The following is a 20,027-nucleotide window of genomic DNA, read 5'->3' as shown; positions in this document are numbered from 1 at the left end:
GAGAAACCGTGTCAGAGCTAAGGGCAGAGCTAGATTGTTCCCTCCCTGACCTTTATCTCATCAGGATGGAGGAGGGCTTCCCACGTGCCGAGTGGGGAGGGACGTGGCTGGCAAAGCAGAGGACGCTTTAGCGTGTCAAGCCCAGCCCATAGCCCTCTATAAACAGGCTCTCGGATGCCCGGCCAGGCAAGGTGGCCCTTCTGCACATGCCGCCACATCTAGTTCAAGCCTAACCTGCCCTCTGTGCTTGCACTCCCCCAGCCTGGGACCTGCTGTTGTACAATGCGCCTCGCCCATATTAGCAAGGCAAAGGGGCTGCATTCTCCTCTGGTCCCCCTGCCCATGGGGGCTGAGCGTGTCCCATACTCTGTGTCCCAGGGAGCACTGGCGAGACAGGTTAGGCTTCAGCAAGGGTGCCAGGTGTCTCCTGCTGACAACAACCTCAGGGCTAAGTGGGGCTGAGGTAGCCAAGGAGTCGTTTTGGCTGGAGTTTGTGTTTGCAATACCAGAGATTGCTTAAGAGGAAGGAAGGAAGTGTGCATGCGGTCCCACTCCTGCTCACAGCCACACCAGTGCCACTCATTTGCTGCATGCGCTGGAAGCACGGCTGCTGTCCGTGCCCCTGTCCTGTGCGTCAGAGGCAGAGGGGGAGGCGGTGGGGCAAGGGCAGCAGCCCGGGCGGCAGTCAGAGCTGAAATCCTCTTGCGGAGGACGATCAGAGACGGGAGGGGATCTGGGAGCTGACAGGCCCCTGACACCTCCACGGGCCAAATGCATCTTACCAGGCACCCGGAGGGAGCCCGGGAAACTCCCAGCAGGGTGTGCGGTGCTTGTGCAAGCAGCGGTGCAGGGGGGCCTTGCTCCTCGCACGTCGCTTTGTTCCTCTCCCTCCAGTGCTCCCGTCCACGCTGAGTGCACAGGGCGTTTCACTCTGGAGACACCCTGTCCTTGCTGCTTGCACTGACGTGCTCAGCCTTCTCAAACATGGCCAACGAGCATCGCGTCTTGTGGCTTCGTAACCAGGAGGCTGCTGAGATTTCCCAGCTCTGTCTCTAGTAAAAGATGAGGGTAAGGGCAGTGACTTCCCGGTGGGTTGGGGGTAGCTGCGGTCAGAACCAAGCCCTTGGAGTTAAGCTGAGCTTAAGGGGTCAAAGCCGTCCCCACTGCCAAGAGGCTGTCAGGCTCCCCCAGGGTCCTTGCCCGCTGGGTTGGAGAGCATGCCTGGGACTTTCCAGAGTTGCAGACTTCAGGGAAATGTTTGTATTAAGGATTTCAGAAACTTTTTATGCAGAAGGTTTTCTGTGCGTTTCAGTCCAACAACCAGGAATTCACACCAGAAATTCCTGTAGGGCAAACGGAGGGAGCTCCGCACGGCCTGGCAGACGTGGGCAAACACTCCCACACGCAGCGGTCCAACAAGCAGAAGGGTTTTCAAGTGTGTGGTAGCAGGACTTCCCTATTGAAATGTAGAAGTTCAGCACCAATGGGCAAAGCTGTGGGAGTACTTCTGGTGTCCGGCGGCAGTAGGTTGTTATTCTCTGTGTGGCCAAACTCTGAGTCAGAGACACGATCACATCGGGGTAAAAGAATGACTTTTAACTTAAATGAAAATTAGTAATGGAGAGAGAGCCCTTCTACAAAAGCCTGACTGCTTAAATGTGCATTAGCCTGTCTTAATGTGCATTAACTAAAGAGCACGGTTTTTAAGTGATACTTAATGCGCACTAGCCTAATTTAATGCGCATTACCTAAATAGCATGTTTTTTTCAGTGACACTTTAATGCACATTATGTGTAGACATGCTAGTAAGGAAATAAAATCGAAAGCAACCATATGCTGCAAGGAACTAGATAACAAATACTGTCTCTCTCCTTGGATGCACCGAGCAGGGGATTTCTAATCATTTTGCAAGATGTAAAATCCCAGGCTTGCCACTTCCTGGCGCTTGGTTTTGGAGAAGTGGTGGGAAGCAGAGGTGGAGGCCAAGTGAAACAGGAAGAGCAGCCTGAGAGAGGAGAAGATGCTAACATCTGCATGAAGCAGTTTCACTCTACACTGGAAGGGGGGGCGGTGGAGGCAGGGGGAGAGACGGGGCGAGCAGAAGGTATCGGCCCTGCAGCAGGAGAGCTCACACAAGCCCAGCAAACAGGTCATATTCAGCCAGGGCAGGAAACAGCTGCTGTCCGGCCAAGGAAGCATGTGAAGAAAAGAGGTGTATGCCGTGCTCTGTGCGCCACGGACGATGCAAGAATAGTAGGCACATTGCAGTGAGGTTTCCTGGCTGAACCTCGGGGCACACACAGCTCGGCTTGGTTCATGGGGTTGTGCCAGTCAGCCTAGACACAGCGTTTCACTCGGGCTCTTTCATTTCTCTGGTGACCCGCGGGGCAGCTGGTGCATGGCACCGGAGACTACTTCTTCTCCGTCACCGTTTGCAGGACGGATGCGTTGGCTCGACGTCCCTTCCCGTCACAGCGCCAAAAGGCGTGAAGAGCAGCCGGCTCCTAACTTCTGTTCTGGTGGGAGCAGGGGAAGCTCCCCTGGGTGCTGTCAGACTGCTGAGCCTGATCCTGTGAAGTACCGAGCACCTTCAAGTCAGTTGGCTCCGATCCCCATTCACTTTGCACCAGTAAACCCGGTGCGTCTGGGCCTAAAAAACTGGTGGCAATGAGGATCAGCTCCCTCCACCCCTTTTGGCTGAGGGGGAATTGCCAAGCCGAGCACAGCGAAATGTGGAGAGGGAACCTACGGCCAGCTCGGTCTCCCACCAAGGCCATGACGTTGCCCAACTAAGAGCTTCTTATCCTCCTACTTCCAAAGGGGACAGGCCTGTGACCTGCCGAGGGCCAACTCTCTCTGCAAGAAAGCTCAGAGCAGAAGGCAGGGGCCTTTCCACTTGCCAGCTCCATGGGATGTGTCCTTGTCATCACAGAGAAACAGCTGAAGTTAATAGGAAACAAGTCATCCCTGCAGCAAGCCATTCCCCAGCCTCCCTTGCCTGGTACCAGCTAGGCGATACCATCCAGCACCCCTCACCTCACTCCTGACCTCTGCTCTCCCTTTCGATGGGGGTCTGCAGCTGCCACCCACCTTCCCTACGTGCTGTCCTTGAGCAGCTGATGCTCAGGCAGTGCCTGGCAATGCAGTCTGCGGCCACGGCACCGAGGGAAAAATAACCCTCGGAAAGATGCTCTCCTCCAAGCTGTCCTTGGCACTGGTATCTATCAGCAAGGGCATTTCCTTAACCCTTCAGCCCTTGGTTCCTGCTGCGCTTCCACCTGAGCTGCCTAACTTGAGGTCCCCGCATTTGCAATTCCTCGCTAGGTTGCTAAGCTCCGAGTGATGGGGCTGCCAGCCTAAGCCCTCCTCCACACTGCCCACCTCTATCTCTTAGTAAAGCACTGGAACAGGTTACCCAGACAGGAGGTGAAATCTCCATCCTTGGAAGTTTTAAAGACCCGGCTAGACAAAACTTTGGCTGGGATGATCTAGTTGACGATAGTCCTGTTTTGAGCAGGGGGTTGGACTACATGTGCCCTCCCGAGGTCCCTTCTACCCTCATTTTCTATGATTTTATGACTCAACGTCCACAGCAAGCTGAAGCCCAGCTGCAGCCAAGCATCCTCACACAGCAGGAAAGGAAGAGCCTGTAAAACAACTTGTGAAGGTCCTACAGAGTCTGATAGCTGGGAGAGAAATGTCCAGCAAACCCCCTAGACTGACACAAACCACAAGAATCTCAAGAAGAAGGACTGAACAATGTGCTAGGCACTTTTTACACCCCCAAGAAGAAAAAGCCTATCGCCTAGTCCCATTGGAAGAGTTGTCAGTCCCTTGCAGGACGTTTCCATATGGGTAAGTGCTGCTGCAGTCAGCGATAGTCAGTGCGAATCCATCCGTGAAGGGTCCCAGGGCCCTCTCCGCACCCAATAGCTCAGATGTCGGATCCCCTCTGGTTGCATTTTGCCCCTTGCTGCTATTAACCTCCACAGGCATTTGACAGCGCTGGGATCTAGCCTGCTGGCTACAGCCCCTCAGTCGTAGGCATTACAGAGAGGTGTTGGCTCTCTGGCAGCACACCAGGCTCACTCTTGGAAGACCAAAGGGAGAGCTCCTGTGAGGCTGGAGGAAGATAACCCGGAGTGCCTAAGTTACCCCTTGCATCAAGCTGCTGAAGGCAACAGGCAGCCCCCAGGAGGAAACTGGTGCAATAGGATTGGAGGCAAAGGGATGGCTTTAGCACTGTCCAACACCAACTTCAGGAAGGACAATTCTTTTTTTTCCCTAGTTTTTTTTCCACTGTGCTAGGTGCTGTACCAACCCCCTGCAAACCGGTGGCCTCTTCCCCAAACAGGTCACCCATGCCAGATGAGAGGAGAGGGCAAATGCAAGAGGGAAAACAGGGGAGCCCAAAGCCACGACGCTGGGCAGCGGGAGAACCCGGTCACAGGCACCCAACTGCAACTGGGCTTTTTGTAGGCATCACCAGGAAGGAAAGTTGTAAGGATGTCATTCCCTCCCCAGACGGCTGAGCAGGTACCTACTAAACACCCGCAAAGGACAGGTAAGAGCTTGAAGTGTCGTGTTCTCCTCCTGCAATGCGTCCACCTACTCACTTGAGCCTTAGTTGATTCACGTTGTTCTGGGGCTGGTATAATGTGGGAAAGTGCTGGCATCTTGTGGCCGTTTCTCAGAGTCCCCAGGGTTTTTTATTTTCCTTAACTTTCTTTTTTGTTTTTTGGTTGTTAACATCAAGACCCTTTTCTCTTCAGCTCCTTTGGATGGAGTGGGGAGAAAAACTTCCCGCTCTTTGGTTCCTGGTTGAGATGTTTCAGAAACACTTGTGGGACACGCCATGTTCACGAAGTGCCAAGAGGTGTGACAATCTTAGCCCATATTTGCAGCCACCGAGAGGCACTGTAGGCTGGTCACCGATTAGAAGTTGGATTCACATAAAAATACCAGTATTTAAGGCCAACATTTTCAAAAGGTCCCTCCATATTTTGCAGGCTGAACCTGTGATGCCTACAGCCACAATACAGAGCTGCTGAGGATGTTTCCTTTCTCGTACTGGATTTGCTCTAAAGGAACAACTATTCCCAGAAAGCCAGGGGAAGAGCTAATGCAGGGATCCAGCTAAGCCCGATGCAGGGTGATGGGAGCAGATACTGGGAACAGGACCTGGGAAGTCTCTCTCATACGCTGCTCCCTCTGGCTCATCTGTCCATCTGTCTGTGACTGTCTGGAGCACGCCGGCCATTGGAGGACAAGCCACGAAAGGGCTCCAGAGTTCAAAAGACATGTTTCTTTAAAAAAAAAAAATCAAATCAAATCAAACCACCTCCACCATTTTTCAGTGATTTGACATTAAAAAGGTAGATTATAAACAGAGATGCATCCAAAATAGACCTTCAGTCCCAGATTCTGGATCCAGGCCACAGCAAGGAGGAGTTTCCTGACTCCGGATCAGGCCTTTCATGGGCAAGATGATGCATGAGAGAATGGGAAACACATAGACACGGTAGATGTGAGCAACGGACGCCATGGTTTTAAGTATCCTAAAGGGAACATCCTCCAATATTGAGGCTTCCAGAGTTCAGAAAATCATGAATCAGGTAAACTCATATTTAAAGGAAATAATAAATGTTTTTTTCTTTCTTGTCGCTTCAAATTCCTGAGCCTTCAGGACCCACCTGAAGCAGGTGCCAGGCTATTCTGACGGCACAAAGCTTACTTTTCTTCCAAGGAGAGATGAGATTCTCATGTACGCATCTGGCTGCAGGAGTCAGGGCTTGGAGACCCACACCAAGCCCCCCCAGAGTCACCTCGGTGAAGTGCCGGCCACTGCATTTCTTACAGCCACGGGCAAAGCTTCTGCTTTGTTGCGTCTTCCTGTCACCTGCCCCTTTCCTAGCTCCCTGCCAGACTCGGGATCCCCTTACTCATACCGGTCTCTATACCACAAGCTGCTCCACTGATTTGATCGACGTGACTCATGCTGTGACGACTCCACGTTCAGCATCACCATCTGGCCCGGGCCGTGCAAGTGCTGAAGGGGCCGGTCACGGCAGATCTTCCTTGCGGGGGTACTGCAGCTGGGCAGCAAACAGAGCACGAGGGTCTAAATGCAGCACGTCTCTCAGTGCACCCTGAGGACTGAAAAGAGTCACATGCCTGGCTTGGACTCTATTCGCCAAACATGAGGCTCTTTAGACATATTGGGCAAACTTTCCAGAAGTGCCTGAGTGATTAAAAGTCTCCTGGATTCACGAGTATTAAAGGCAGAAGGGATCGTCAGACCACCTCTCTGCCAAAGGCCACCGAACCTCATCTAGGCTAAAGCCTGCCGTCTGGAAAAGCATCCAGACTGGACCCAGGATGCCAAGAAAAGGAGGATCCAACACTTAGCAGCTTGTTTCAATGGCTTGCCATCTTTGCTGATAATACCGTGGATGTGTGACTTTGCTGGATACCAATGGGATTCAGGCTCCTAGACTTTTTTTCAGAACTCCTTCCAGTTTCAAAAAACTTGAAGCATCACCAATAATGTCACAGTAAATTAAACCCTGGTGAAAGCCTCCACCTTTGGAGGAAGAAGATTGCTCTGAGGCTGAATGTTGTGGTTTTCAGTCTTTCTACAACAGGTATGGCATGAAGACAGTCAGATCCCAACAACACTAACTACGTGCAATGAAACCTCACTGCAGACTCACACAGTTGCTCCAGCAGATTGCAAGGACAGAGCTCCTTTACAGCCTATCTGGAGAGTAACACTGAGTATGCTACATGCGACGCTGTAACGCCGGCCATGCGCCAGCTCCCAGTCGGTATGCAGCGTGCTCCCCCTCCACTTCTCTGACTCTCATGGAAAGGGATTCACCGGGTCCGTGTGGCACAGAGCTCTCCGTCTGTCCTCGTGAGCTCCGATACAGAGCCCTTGTTTCCGGCGCTGGTGGAAAAAAAAGAGGAGGGTGTTCCTGTGAGTCACTATTGCAAATTTCACACCTCTTCTTCCTGCACCTTGGCACATACCAGTCGATAAGCATCGCTAACAGAAATCACAAAGCGTCTTCTTTCTGGCTGATTTCCAGTTCAGATCATCCTGGGGCTGGTCGAAGAGGGACTAGTCTCTCTGAGATGGCCAGGAAAGTCTCTAGATACTCTGTGAAGACTGAAAACCTGAGGGGCCCCGAGTTCTCCTTCAGATTCAAGAAGAATTTCCCTTCCAAGCATTGTGTTTCACTGTGAGGTGCTTTCCTGCACGCTGTACCACTTCCTCTGAAGTATACGGTGTGGATCTTCCTCTACCACCAGAGCACAATGTTTCCCTTCAGTGTGAATGATTTTTCATTTATTAGTAATTACCTTCCTTTGCCAGTGTGTTGCCCATTCCCCTGGCTTGCTTAACCCTCCCTGAAATTCCTCCCAGTCCTCTATCATCTTCACTACCCTATAAATCCCATATCTACCACTTGCAATTTTCTCTCCCTTGCTGTTTGCCCTTTTCAGATGGTCAATATAGATATTAAACAACCAACACACAGCCTCATGCACATCCAGAAGGCCCCCACATCATCATCAGGCTCTTTGCTTTCTCTCTCCAAGCTAGATTTCTCGCCTACGACAACACTTTGCATCTCCTCCCATGACTAACTGGCCTCTTGGTAGGACCATGACAAAGGAGCCAGACCTGCTGCGAGTCTGTGGAAGTGCTGGAGAAAAAATAGAGGCCTAAATGCAAGGGGAAAACCAAAAGAGGTTTTTCTTGGGAGTGTCTCGAAAATCTGTATGTGAGATGTAATTCAAGCAGACGAGGTGAGAGGAGCACTGAGAACTGCACAGACAGGGTTGAAAGAAGCAGCATCCAGAGCAGGGTGCCTTCACACTCGAGGCAAAAGCAAATGAATGCCAGGAAGCTGGGCCATTGCAAAAGGAAACAAGCAAGATTTATTTTTGCATCTTATAAACCAACAGTCTTTAAACCTACAGCACAAGGAGTTCCTCCACTCAGAGATTAATCTGACGCTGGACAATCAGTGTTATTCACAATTTTAATTAGTTGCGAGGTCCTAAAACACTACAGTCTGCAGGCTTCCTGCCCAGTTTTCTTGCTAAATTTAGAAGTGGTTGCAAGGAAAGCCAATAACGTAGCCCAGTTTTTTTGCAGAGGTGCTCTGTGCAGTTTGCAAGACATGGTGGGCTCCTACTCATTGGGTCCCATCAAAAAGGTAGCACAGCTTTCCGGCATGCTGAGCTGAATTCTTTGGGGTTGCACGAACCCGCCAACCATGTATGGGAAACAAAACCCCGCACCATCCCTCACCCAACCAAAGGAAGCCAACCTAAATTGTGTGTCAGGGCCCTGGATTCACCAGCAGCAAGGGGTGACCTTAGGGTGTTTGGACCAAAACACATGAGCCTGCTGCTTGAACTTGAAGTCACATCTCCCAGCCGACCTCTGACCAGCCCACACTAGCAGGGAAGGGAACATGGCTGTGTGTGTAACCTTCACGGCATTTATGATCATAGGCATTTACGTCTCAGGCGTTTCAGAAGATGAAGAGTGGTAAGCGTGGCTTTCAGTAATGAAGGTGTTACTTTCGGATGGTGAGAAAGGCAAGTTAGCTGCAGTGATCACCGATGAGACGTAACGTGGTTAGCAGCTTAGCTCTGAAGTCCGTGAGGAACGGCTCTGTTGAGAGGAATGAGGGGGGTGGCTCCTCTCCGTGCAATTTGGCTGCACCGGGTTCGTTGTTGCAAGGTTTTCTTCACTAGTGCTGGACTGTTTTATCTGCTGAGTGAAAGCAGAGAGTCACGTCACACCTTTCCGTGCAAGGTGGTGGATTTACAAACACATCCAAGGGGACAGGATGCAGTGCTGGGCAAAGACACTTCAGCAGTGTTATTCGCCCTACTTTTTAGCAGGGCGAATGCACCTGCCTGAAGTGTCGTGTTATGCAGCCATACTGCTTCCCCTGCACAAACCACCTAGTCCAGCTCCAACTTCGGTGTATCTAAATGCCCAGCACCTGCTCCCTATTACATCCTGCAGCCATTGAATGTGTGGGGCCCTGACTACGTAGGAAATCAGAGTTTGTTAAATGATAGCGGTCTAATTCAACGCCTATTTTTACCATATCCGAAGCTGGGTGGGGTATGTCAGTTCAGTGGGTAAGGGTAGTGGAAGGCATTTGAGACTATGCTCAAATCAAGGGTTGCAGAAGCTCCTATTTTAATGCTAGAAAAAAACTGAAAAATATATGGTTAGAGTAACCATCAGGATACTCGGAAGTTTTTACACTAGACGGATGGTAATTTGGTAGGATGTTACACTTGGTATTGTCCTTGGGCAGGGATTTAAACTGACAGCCTAGAGATGGACACTTCCACATCCCATTATAAATACCTAGAGCTCAATAACAGTAACCAAGAAATGCACAAGGACTGACTTGGATGATGTCAGAAAATGCTGCCTTAGACCAGCTGCTTCAGTCCCAGGGTTGAGATGGTTTTATTCAGCTGGAGGAGATCCACCAGGACAGGGATTGCAGCAGGTCATGGGGGCCAGCGCTCAGTCAGATCTGGCTCAGAGACGCCTGCTCTGATGTATGTTCCACACTACGAACGAAAGGATTGGCATTCACGCACAGAATATAGGTCTTTAAAACAAAGATGTAGGTTTCCTTGAACTTCTTTATCCTGCAAGCATACACGATGGGGTTCATGGCTGAGCTGGCATGGGACAGCAGGATGCCCAGGTACAGCAGAGGCAGTGGGATTTTACAGTCATGACAGAAATAGGAAATGCAGTTGAGGATGCACAGGGGCAGCCAGGACACGGCGAACAAGAAGAGGACGAGGGCCAGAGATTTAGCTGTTTTGAACTCCTTCCCGTAAAACACTCCTGTCATTTTTGGGACGGCCACATTTGGGCTTAGCTTTGTGCGGATGATGTAGAAGATCCCAACATACAGGACACACATGATGATCAAAGGAATGAGGATCCAGGCGAAGAAGCTGAAATACACCACGTAGTCCATCCTCATCACGGCAAGGTAGCGGCACACCATGCTGCTGGAGCTCCCTGGGCTTTTTTGATTCCATCCAAACATGGGGACACATCCCACCAGCAGAGACACCAGCCAGCACGATCCCAGAGCCAGCCAAATCCTCCTCCGCGTGGTGACTATCTTGTACCTGTAAGGGGCACAACACACTCATCATTTTAGATGAGATTCCTTCTAGAGAACAACATAGTACTGAGGAATTTGTGCCTTTGAATGACGCAGATTTCCTGCTTAAATTAACCTGTTTCTTGTGCAATTACTGGACAAGCAGCAAGTCATTCACAACTCATCTTTTGCAATGTTTTTTTTATCACTATAGAGGGATCTCTAAAGAGTGGGTGGTTTGTTTCACCTCAAAACCCACAGGACTATACTGAGAACATGGGATGATGTTAGTTTTGACAAATCAATCTCCTAAGCTATGAAAAAATGTCATACTACATTGTCAGCTCCGTTCCCATATTGACTCAGTACTGTAGCAGGCAGTGGCATTTAAAATAACCAGCCCCTAAATAAACACACAAGCAGAAATGACTGAAATCAGGATTGCACACAGTCAGCAAACTGGCTTTACCATTAAGTGATCCCAGAAAATACAAGGACTCTAAAAGGGCTCTATAAATATATGGTAGTATGAGAGTGATATTGTAGCTGTGATGGTCCACAAGAGGCAAGGACTTAATCCCAGCTACATAGCTGGTTCAATAAAAGATCACTCCATAAATATATGCATGCATGTCTCCACTCTGCAGCTGCTCTGTCCCTGCTCTGCACCGGGCAGGTTCTACATCATAATAATAATAATAATAATAATAATAATAATAATAATAATAATAATGTTTCCCTTCTCCTGAGCAGCTCGGTAGATTGAATTTGCAGATAGAGGAGTGTATCTGGCTAACACAGGGAGAGGGACAAAGAGGTGCAGGGAGAGGAGGTGGGGAATCCGGGCAGCTCATGCTGGGGTCTGAGCTGGGGAGAGATGCCTGGGGAAGCCGGAGCCCTCCCACAATATGTCCAGCTACAAAGTAAAGCGGAGAGCTGCGCGTGATTCGGACGTACCTGGTGGGCAGCTTCACACGCAGGAACCGGTCGATGGCAATGGCCAGGAGCGAGAGGATGGAGGCATGGGAGAAGACCATCAGCAGGCAGCACAGGAACAGACAGACGTAGAAGTCCATGACGATCCCCAGGTTGATCACGATGGCCAGCGGCATGACCAGGAGCCCCATGGCTATATCAGCCAGTGCCAGGGAGACAATGAAGTAGAAGGTGTTGTTCTGGAAAGCCGGGTTCAGCCTCACCACGCAGATGACCAGGGCATTGCCCACCACTGCAGACACCCCAATCATGGCCTCAAAAGCAATATAGAATGTATCCAGGCTGCTCATGGCTGGGCTGTTCTCTGCTATCGTGACCAGAAGAGACTCTCCTCTGACTGCACAAGACTAGGCATCAAAAAGGAGGCCCAAGAGAATAAGCATGTATGGGATTATTCCCCTCCACAGCAGAACCACCTGCTAGCATTTGCAGCACGCCCCACCTCCAGCACTTTGTACTCTGCCTACAGCATAGATGGAGCAGAGGGTGCAGTTTTGACGGTATCAAATGCCACCTGTAGATGAAGTGTTCAGACTCCTCCCCGTGCATTTCCCCTCTGTAGCACTGGCACATCTGGGCTTGCAGCTCCTTCATGCTCTTCACCTGTTTCTGGATCCAGTGTCTTAGAGCTTAAAAGTGGTTAAAAAGTCAAACAATTCAATGACAGCAGGAAAGCTGACAGCAGTGAGTGCTTTTTGTGGATTCTGGCCGTGGGTTTCTATTTTAAAACTGAAACATGATTTTGAGCTTCTGCACAGAAACGTGCTCCATTTCCAGGTAGATGAGCATTGTTTGTCCCCTTCCCTTTCAGAAGAGAAGGTGGGGAGCCCAGGAAAAGGCAGGAATTGATTGGTTTTTGGTTTTTAATTTGCAAGCTTCCAATGTAGACCTGAAACTCTGTGGGTGTGCAAACAAGGTTCTTTGGATATATCCAATATCTTTTATTAGACCAACTCAAATACAGTAGTTGGAAAGATTCTTCTTAGCGCTGTGTGGGTGTGCAAGACACATTCACAACCCCAGGCTATGTCCACGCTGCATGCTTCTCAGCAAGGCAAACATCCCCCGGCACAGCATCATGCCATGGCAGCCCTCCTGCTCCTGGTCCCCATTTAGTGCTTGCTGTGTCTAGACACCAGCGTTGCAGAGGACCCTGCCTCAGTAGTGCTTGCACCAACACACAGGATCCAAGCAAATTCTGTGCCTTGATTTTGGATCCCAAAGCGACCACTTGAACCTTTCTTTACTCCTAACATGAACAGCCTCTTTTATCCAGCAGGCCAGATTTGCAGAACTGCTCCTTTTTTGGCTGTATTTCCTCTAGTTACATGGGAAGTGTGTAGTTTTTATTGCAGCCAAACCAAGGATGATTAGAAGAAGTCAGGGAACACTCAAGAATGAGTCTTCTTTGTCTTTAATGTTTTTTTTTTTTTTTTTGCTGGGCTAATGAGCATGAGGAGAGCTGAATGAAAACACAGTAAAGCTCTTGCTAAGGAGACACAGCTCATGAGGAGCACTGAGATGTAAAGACAGGTGTAATCATTCTGGAAAAGCTCTGCTCACTCTCCCAGATGTGGCCCTTCCTAATTCGCCCTCCAGAGGAAGAGATTTATATAATTGCAATATAATGAGGAACAATCCTGCAAGGCCAAAGCACTTTATCAAATGCAACCACTGTCTTTTGTGTGTATTGTTGTGTGTATTCTGAAGCCAAGAAATAGCTGCTTCCTTTAGGTTGAGTGCAGCAGCCAGGCTGCAACAGCAGCCTTTCATAACCTGCCTGGGTAGGCTCTTTCCAATGTTGAGCTAGTTAAAATATTTCCTGCCAAATATTTTTCCGCTGGATGGGGCTATTTTGCTGAAACTCAGATTTTCCATTGGAACATTGCAATTACAACACAATCTCAATTAGGACAGGAAATAAAGCATCATGATTTGATCAGATCATTAACATGTTTCCAACTGTATCAAAATGGAAATTTTGCTTTTTCCTTGTCAAAATGACTTTTGCTGTCACAGTTCAGTTATTTTTTTCTAATTTTAAATATACAAACCCCCACCCCCCAAAATTTTAAACAAAATGCCATAACTGACTTTAAGCAGTTTTACTCCCCCCTTCAAATATTTTGTTTTACAGACATTTTTTAAATTAATATTTTGTTTCCACTTTGAAACTGGAGCCAGTTGCAAAATCATGGGATTCACCAGGAAATAGAAATTCTCGCTCCTCCACAGCTCTCCCGCAAAGCCAGGAGAAAAGTGGCAAAGAGGAGAATTCAGGGGAAGGTCTCAGCTGTTAGATGCTCAGGAGATCATGGCTGAGCTGAGGTTCTTCTGAAATATCTGATGTCTCTGGCACACAGCAGCTGTGGTTAGGGGCTTAGGTTTTGTGGCTCATCCAAAAGGCGTCACAATGCAGAGAAACGTGACTGAAACTGATGCAGGTCAAGCCAATATTTAGCACTCAGGGAATAAATACGATGAGGCTCACAGAGGGCTCAGAGTCTCAAAGAAGCCAAAGTGAGTTAGGCACGCATCTTGCATGGAAAGTCAGGCAGCTGGTGCAGAAGCAGCGGGCCAGGCAGTCTGTCCTGAATGCCTGTGGTCTCGCGGGCTCTCAACTGAACTGCAGACCAGGATTATCCACATAGGGCAGGACTGGAAATAATAAAATCTCCACCCAGCTCCACTGTTCTGCGATGGCTGCTTTTCTCTGACCTCAACCACCTCTTGCTGAAGTCAGTGACAAGACTCCCAGTGGGAATCAGATTAGGTTGTTAGTGATGGTAAAGCCCATGAAACCCCTCAAGCGCTGCTTGCATGTTATTTTTTGTTCTTCCCCCGCCCCATTGCAGCCTGATATGGGAAAAATGGAGCTTTACAGTAGCCCTCAGGGAGCCAAAACTAGGATGAGGGTCCCACGCTGCCATGCACTGAATAGACAATACTGCAAAAAAAGGTGCCCACCCAAGGACCTCAGCAGCTTTGTGCCCTGGTGCTGGGTCCCTGATTCACAGAGCAGGTAGCTGTGAAGATATGGATGGGTCCTGGGTTAGTGAAATGTGTTAGGATGAATTTGCCATTTCCTTTTGGACCCAAGAGGATCGCAGTTTCCAAGCAGGACCAAACTGTTTGTCTCAGGGAGCGTTTCTGTGCCCTGACACAGGCAGGGGCCAAGAAACAGCCCCTCGCAGGCAGTCAGTGCTTCAGGCAGCACTGACCACGGCGTGAGGCTCTGAGGACTAGTGGCAGTAAAAGGAAGCAAACATTGCTGATTACAGGATGTGGGTAGGGGACCAAAGACAGAGAACCTGTGTTTCACCCAGCTCTGCTTCTGCAGCCCAGAGAGGTAACTCAGTTCAGTGTTGCACCAAGGGGCGGGGGTGAATATAGCAAATAACTCAGGGGTGTGATCTTGTGCACCCCTTCACCGGTGATGAGTGTGTGTCACGTGCATTTGGTCTGCAGTAGTCTGCCAAATACATAACACCACATGCAGTGGGGGACTGTGGTTGTTCACACATTCATTGTTCACAAACACGCAGCTTGAAACGTATCAGTAGCAAAAAACCAGCCCAGTGCCTTCACCAACACGCTCCTCGTCTTCATCCCCAGGCGATTCACAGTCAAGCTCTGGCCCTGGCCAGTCAGTGAGGTTGCAGCCAGGGTGAATTTGGCCAACTATCCATTCACAGAGCAATGCTTAAATTGGGGATTGATTTCACTTCCACCTTTCCAGGGCTGCTCCTAAGCAGCATCTGCTCAGAGAAAATAGGCATGCCATTTAAGGAACTGATTATTTAGCCTTTGCCAGTCAAAGGTGCTGCTCCTTGTTGTGTCACCAGCATTTATCACTCATGTTAAGAAGGCCATTTGCTTCTTCTGGCACAACTAGCATTTACCTGTCTGTGTGAAAGCTGAGGAAATCCAAAAAGTAAGCATCTTACAAATGCTTTTTCATAATTAGCCCAGGTGCTTACTGCTCAATTTAATTGCATCTGCTTAGATTGCTCCCTCGGGCTCTCTCTCTGATACACCCCTTGCTTTCTTCTGTCCCTTTCTTTTTTCTGTCCATGATGACTGCTGGGTTATTCCTCAGGACCTGGATTGCAGGAAGGTTTTGTTCAGCAAGACAGTGGGGAGGCAGGTATGGTATGGCTTTCATTTTTGGAAAGGCCTTACCTTTATACTAGGAAAAGACCATCCCAGTCGTACTAGCTATCCAAAGTGCGCAGCTGTCCTAGCGGGGAGGGGAAAGCCTCCCTAAAATACGGGGGCCACGTCCCACTGAGATCCTTATTTGAAGAGTAGCACCAGCAGTTGCAATTTTATCCAAACTCAAGTCGGAGGCAGAAATTTAAAGGGTGGGGGGTTGGTCCTGGTGGCTTTCTACTTCCTCTTAAATGTCTCGTTTCCTATTAATAGTGCACACCGCTTATCTAGATTGATTATGTGTTGCAAACAATTTTCTGAAGAAGAAACATTTGTCAGCAAGGCTGTAAAGAGGGAACTGCAAAAACATGCATTGGCTGGTTCATAGGGGCTGAATCTGGGGGCTGCTCCTTTTTGGTACAAGCTTCCTGGCTGCTTCCAAGTGACTCTCCGACCTGCTGAGACGACCCAAAGAAAGTGAGAGGGAGCTCTGCCATTGAGGAGCGGACTCTCTGGGGAGGTCAGTGATCTGTGGATGTCCAGGGGATATTGCCATTTTGCATTTCTAAGAATAGGGAAGAGCTGGAAGGTTATTCTAAGACACGCTGGAGGAAGCATCTATTCTAACAAGTGCCATTGAGACGCCTAAGTCTAGACAACACGGTGGGAGAGGTCCTCTCAGGCTAATTCTGGCTCTTTTCCTTCCCCTCCCTTCTCTACCCAGAGCCTGTCAGAGATATTTCCTGTGATTAACAATGACAAACAGCAGCACATCCCTGAGCACTCAGGATGCGATATACATCACGGTGGAGTCCATCATTGCAGTGTCTGCGACTGTAGGCAACGCCCTGGTCATCAGCGTAGTGAAGCTCAACCCGTCTTTCCAGAACACCACCTTCTACTTCATCGTCTCCTTGGCACTAGCCGACATAGCCGTGGGGCTTCTGGTCATGCCACTGGCCATCGTGGTGAACCAGGGACTCATCATACCCTTCTATGCCTGCCTGTTTGTGTGCTGCCTGCTGGTTTTCTTTACAAATGCCTCCATCCTGTCTCTCCTGGCCATTGCCATTGACCGGTACCTGCGGGTAAAGGTGCCCACCAGGTAAGCCAAGGCAACTTTCAGTCATTGGGTTTTCAAGATACTACTTGTGTTGCGTTTCCTATTTGTCATACTGCTTGTGTTGTAAAAACCCATTGGGAACAGCTCTTTGGAGCACAAAGCAGCTTTTTCTTTTTGGGTGAGGACTCCTAGACTACTGCTAGACAGACAGACCATTACATATTTAGGGTCCAGGCACCAGCAAACTGGAGAAAAAGTCGTGTTCTTCAGGTATTTTGTTCACTGTGCAGCCTGATTTGCATTTTACTCTTTCTTCCTTGTAAAGGGAGTGGTTTTAAAGGCAGATTGTACCCTGGCTGTGGGAACACAGAGATCATCTTGAGACTGAAAATGTGGTCACTGAGAGATGATCTACTGATAGGTGACAGCACCGGTAGAAACTGGCCCCTTGTTCCTCAAATGATGCAAAATGACCGACAACTTGTTCTCTCTCTCCTAACAAGGACTGTTGGCCGAAAGAGAGCTCAGTTCACCCAAAATCTGCAGCGTTTGAACCTGTGAAATATGAATGCTGCCTTGCTATCTCTAAGCAACCACATCTAATACGGTCTCTCTTTTCTCCCCCTGGCAGGTATAGGAGCATCACCACACAGAGGAGAATTTGGGTTGCTCTGGGACTGTGTTGGCTGGTGTCTCTGCTAACAGCCTTTGTCCCCATGTTTGGATGGAATAACAAGGAGACGGTGATAGGAACAGGCAACTCCAGCTGCCTCAAGTGTGAATTCACCACTGTGATGAGGAAGGACTACATGGTGTATTTTGGCTTCTTCATCTGTATCCTCATCCCTCTGATCATCATGTGTGTCTTGTATGTTGAAGTCTTCTACATCATCTACATGAAGTTAAGCCAAAGTACGGCCAGCATAAAGATGGCAGGCGGGTTTTATGGGAAGGAGTTCAAGACAGCTAAATCTCTGGCCCTCGTCCTCTTCCTGTTTGCAGTGTCCTGGCTTCCTCTGTGCATCTTCAACTGCATTGACTATTTCTGTCATGACTATAAAACCCCAAAGTCTCTGCTGTACCTGGGCATCCTGCTGTCTCACGCCAACTCAGCCATGAACCCCATCGTGTATGCTTGCAAGATAAAGAAGTTCAAAGAAACTTATATTCTTATTTTTAAAACCTACGTCCTGTGCAAGGATTCAGAACCAGTTATTTCAAGCACTGAGACTCCGTCAGATCCGGTGTCATAAATTAAGGAAGCGTACTGCACTGTCAGTGTAAGTTCAAGTTCACGATTAGATAGAAAGGTAGACAAATAGACACATAAGCCTGCTTTGTAATTTAGCTGAAGGGGAAATATATGATCCGCTTCTAATAATTCAATGTCCTCAGGTGGACCTTTTACTACCCTATTGGTTTTTCCTCCAGTGAAGCTATATGTCTCTGGGGTGTAGGTTGTAGCTGTGCTGGTCTAAAAGGTTCTTTGGGTAAAGCCAATATCTTTTATTAGACCAACTCAAATAGTTAAAATAATAGTAAGAGATATTGGTTTTAACCAAAGAACCTTGTCTGCTACACGTCTCCAGCGCTTTCCCAGAGAGCAGGCGTCCTAGCTCTTCTGCTTTGCTAGCATCTCTGTATTGATGCCTCGTGAGCAACTGATGTGAACTGATGTGATGTGAACCATCGCAAAAACATCCCAGTATAACTGAGCACCGTGATGACCATCTCAGTGGAAAGACCAAGACTGAATAGGCAATGTAAACTATTATTTCTACAGAGGCAACTGGGCCTCCTTCATTAGCCTGAAATTCATGGGTGTCTTTCCACCTTTGACAAATGCCTGCAGAGCACCTGAAGGGTTTGGGTGCCTGGAATAAGGCAGCAGCAGCTGTGGCAGAGGTGCTAAAGGACTAGAGAATTGTTCCATGCGAAACACATCTCCGACACAAATTCCTGAGAAACCTACAACAAAGGTGCCGTGATAACAGATTAAGACTCAAACTGCCTTTTAGCAGATCAGCTGATAGGACAGGACCTACTTTAAGTATCAAGGTAAACCTCTGTTGCAAACTCTAAAGATGTTTTTTTTTTTAAATCATTGCAGGTTTATTCGGCCTTATGGCTGAAAACCACGTAGCACTATTGGATGCCTTCACCACTCCGGCATGTGGGAGACAGGGTTTGGTTTTGTGCCCCAGGCTCCTTGCGGGTGTGCATGCCTCAGGTGTTTCCCCATCTCTTTAGACTACAGCCTCCATGGGGCCATGCACAATGGGCCCTGGTGTGAGTGGGGAGGCTTCCAGGTAATACCGTAGCATGGGTAACATGGCAGCCATTTACAGAGCAGAACAATTTCATCATATCACCTTGCTTTTAATGTGCTCTATTAAAACACCCCATGGCAAATACATGCAGAGCAAAGAGTGGGTTATAGGGCAGGCAGTGACAAACAGGGTGTACTCTCCCAATCCTCTCATACCACACCTGTTGTAGGCTTCGTCTTTATGCTAGAAAAGCCACATTGTTTTATCCCAGGGCAGGGGGTCAGACTAGAAGATCTGCAAGGTCCCTTCCGACCCTACATCTACGCATCTATAAGCTAACACACATCAACCCTCCCCAGACAAAAGCACACTGAGGGCAACGCAATTAATTTTAAGCTCAATAAAAAGAAATACCTCACAGTAAACCAAACCACCTTGCCTTGATTGTGGTTGCACGTCAGGACACCTCAATAACAGTAGCTACTCTGAGGTCTGAAGCCACCAGCAGCTCTGTTAGCATTATGAGAACACCCTGCAAGCGTTTTGGAGGACCCTGGGTTGGGGCTCCTGCTATTTTAAAAGATGAGATGTTTGGGTAAATCACAAGAGGCTGAGATGTGATTAATATCTATAAGATAAAGGGTGGATAAACTGTTAGAGGTGGGATTAAGTCCCAGTGAAACCGGTAGACCTCACCGCTGGCCTTCAGCTGCAGCTCACGGGGGGGGGTGAGTTGAGGGAACAGTTATATGGCTTTCCATTTAGTGAGAGCTGAAACACAAGGGGCTGCAGCCCAAAGCAGAGATGCACATGGCAAAGCTAAACAGAAAAGTTTATTAAAGAGGCCATCCTTAATGGACTGGCCAACGCCAACACCCTGAGGGATAGCCGGCACACGTTTGTTGTGGGTAGGTCTTGCTTGACCAATCTCATTTCCTTCTACGACCAGGTGACCTATTGCCTGGACAATGGAGAAGAGATTGATGTCATATATTTTGACTTCAAAAAAAGTCTTCGATCTGGTATCCCATGACCACCTCTTGGCGAAACTGGCCACTTGTGGCCTTGGGTCACCACGATCCGCTGGCTGGGAAATTGGCTCCGTGGTCGGACCCAGAGGGTTGTAATCGATGGCAGTCACTCATCATGGTGTCCTGTGACCAGTGGGGTCCCCCAAGGCTCTGTCCTTGGACCCATATTGTTCAACATCTTCATTAATGATGTGGACATTGGAGTCAGAAGCAGACTGGCCAAGTTTGCCGATGACACCCAACTTTGGGGCAAAGCATCCATGCCAGAAGACAGGCGGGTGATCCAGGCTGACCCGGACAGGCTCAGCAAATGGGCGGATGAGAACCTGATGGTGTTCAACAC

At 48.9% G+C, this 20,027-nt stretch overlaps 2 protein-coding genes across 2 annotated transcripts; one reads left to right on the top strand and one right to left on the bottom strand.

Moving 5' to 3' along the window:
- Window positions 1-7,919: 7,919 nt before the first annotated feature.
- Window positions 7,920-12,450, bottom strand: LOC109295297 (adenosine receptor A3-like). Its single transcript, XM_019514066.1, has 2 exons — window positions 11,130-12,450; window positions 7,920-10,197 (listed from the first exon to the last, which is right to left on the bottom strand). The coding sequence occupies exons 1-2, from the start codon at window positions 11,456-11,458 to the stop codon at window positions 9,576-9,578; spliced, it is 951 nt and encodes a 316-aa protein (XP_019369611.1). The 5' UTR covers window positions 11,459-12,450; the 3' UTR covers window positions 7,920-9,575.
- Window positions 12,451-15,291: 2,841 nt separating this feature from the next.
- LOC109295428 (adenosine receptor A3-like) lies at window positions 15,292-17,872 on the top strand. The gene is made up of 2 exons (XM_019514284.1): window positions 15,292-16,425; window positions 17,015-17,872. Exons 1-2 carry the CDS (start codon window positions 16,076-16,078, stop codon window positions 17,634-17,636), a joined length of 972 nt encoding a protein of 323 aa, XP_019369829.1. The 5' UTR covers window positions 15,292-16,075; the 3' UTR covers window positions 17,637-17,872.
- The last annotated feature ends 2,155 nt before the right edge of the window (window positions 17,873-20,027 follow it).

This window comes from Gavialis gangeticus, unplaced genomic scaffold (genome assembly GCF_001723915.1).
Source record: "Gavialis gangeticus isolate Ggan-Ray unplaced genomic scaffold, GavGan_comp1, whole genome shotgun sequence".
NCBI classification, from domain to species: Eukaryota; Metazoa; Chordata; order Crocodylia; family Gavialidae; genus Gavialis; species Gavialis gangeticus.
Note: the sequence above shows the minus strand (reverse complement) of the source record. Positions and strands in the feature narration are given on the sequence as shown.

What these genes read in the sequence shown, in the direction of transcription:
- LOC109295428 (XM_019514284.1), top strand. Translation starts at nt 16,076, where the DNA reads ATGACAAACAGCAGCACATCCCTGAGCACTCAGGATGCGATATACATC. An exon ending in CGGGTAAAGGTGCCCACCAG is followed by an intron (nt 16,426 to 17,014) that starts GTAAGCCAAGGC and finishes TCCCCCTGGCAG; the next exon opens with GTATAGGAGCATCACCACAC.
- LOC109295297 (XM_019514066.1), bottom strand. Translation starts at nt 11,458, where the DNA reads ATGAGCAGCCTGGATACATTCTATATTGCTTTTGAGGCCATGATTGGG. An exon ending in CGTGTGAAGCTGCCCACCAG is followed by an intron (nt 10,198 to 11,129) that starts GTACGTCCGAAT and finishes TGCCCCTTACAG; the next exon opens with GTACAAGATAGTCACCACGC.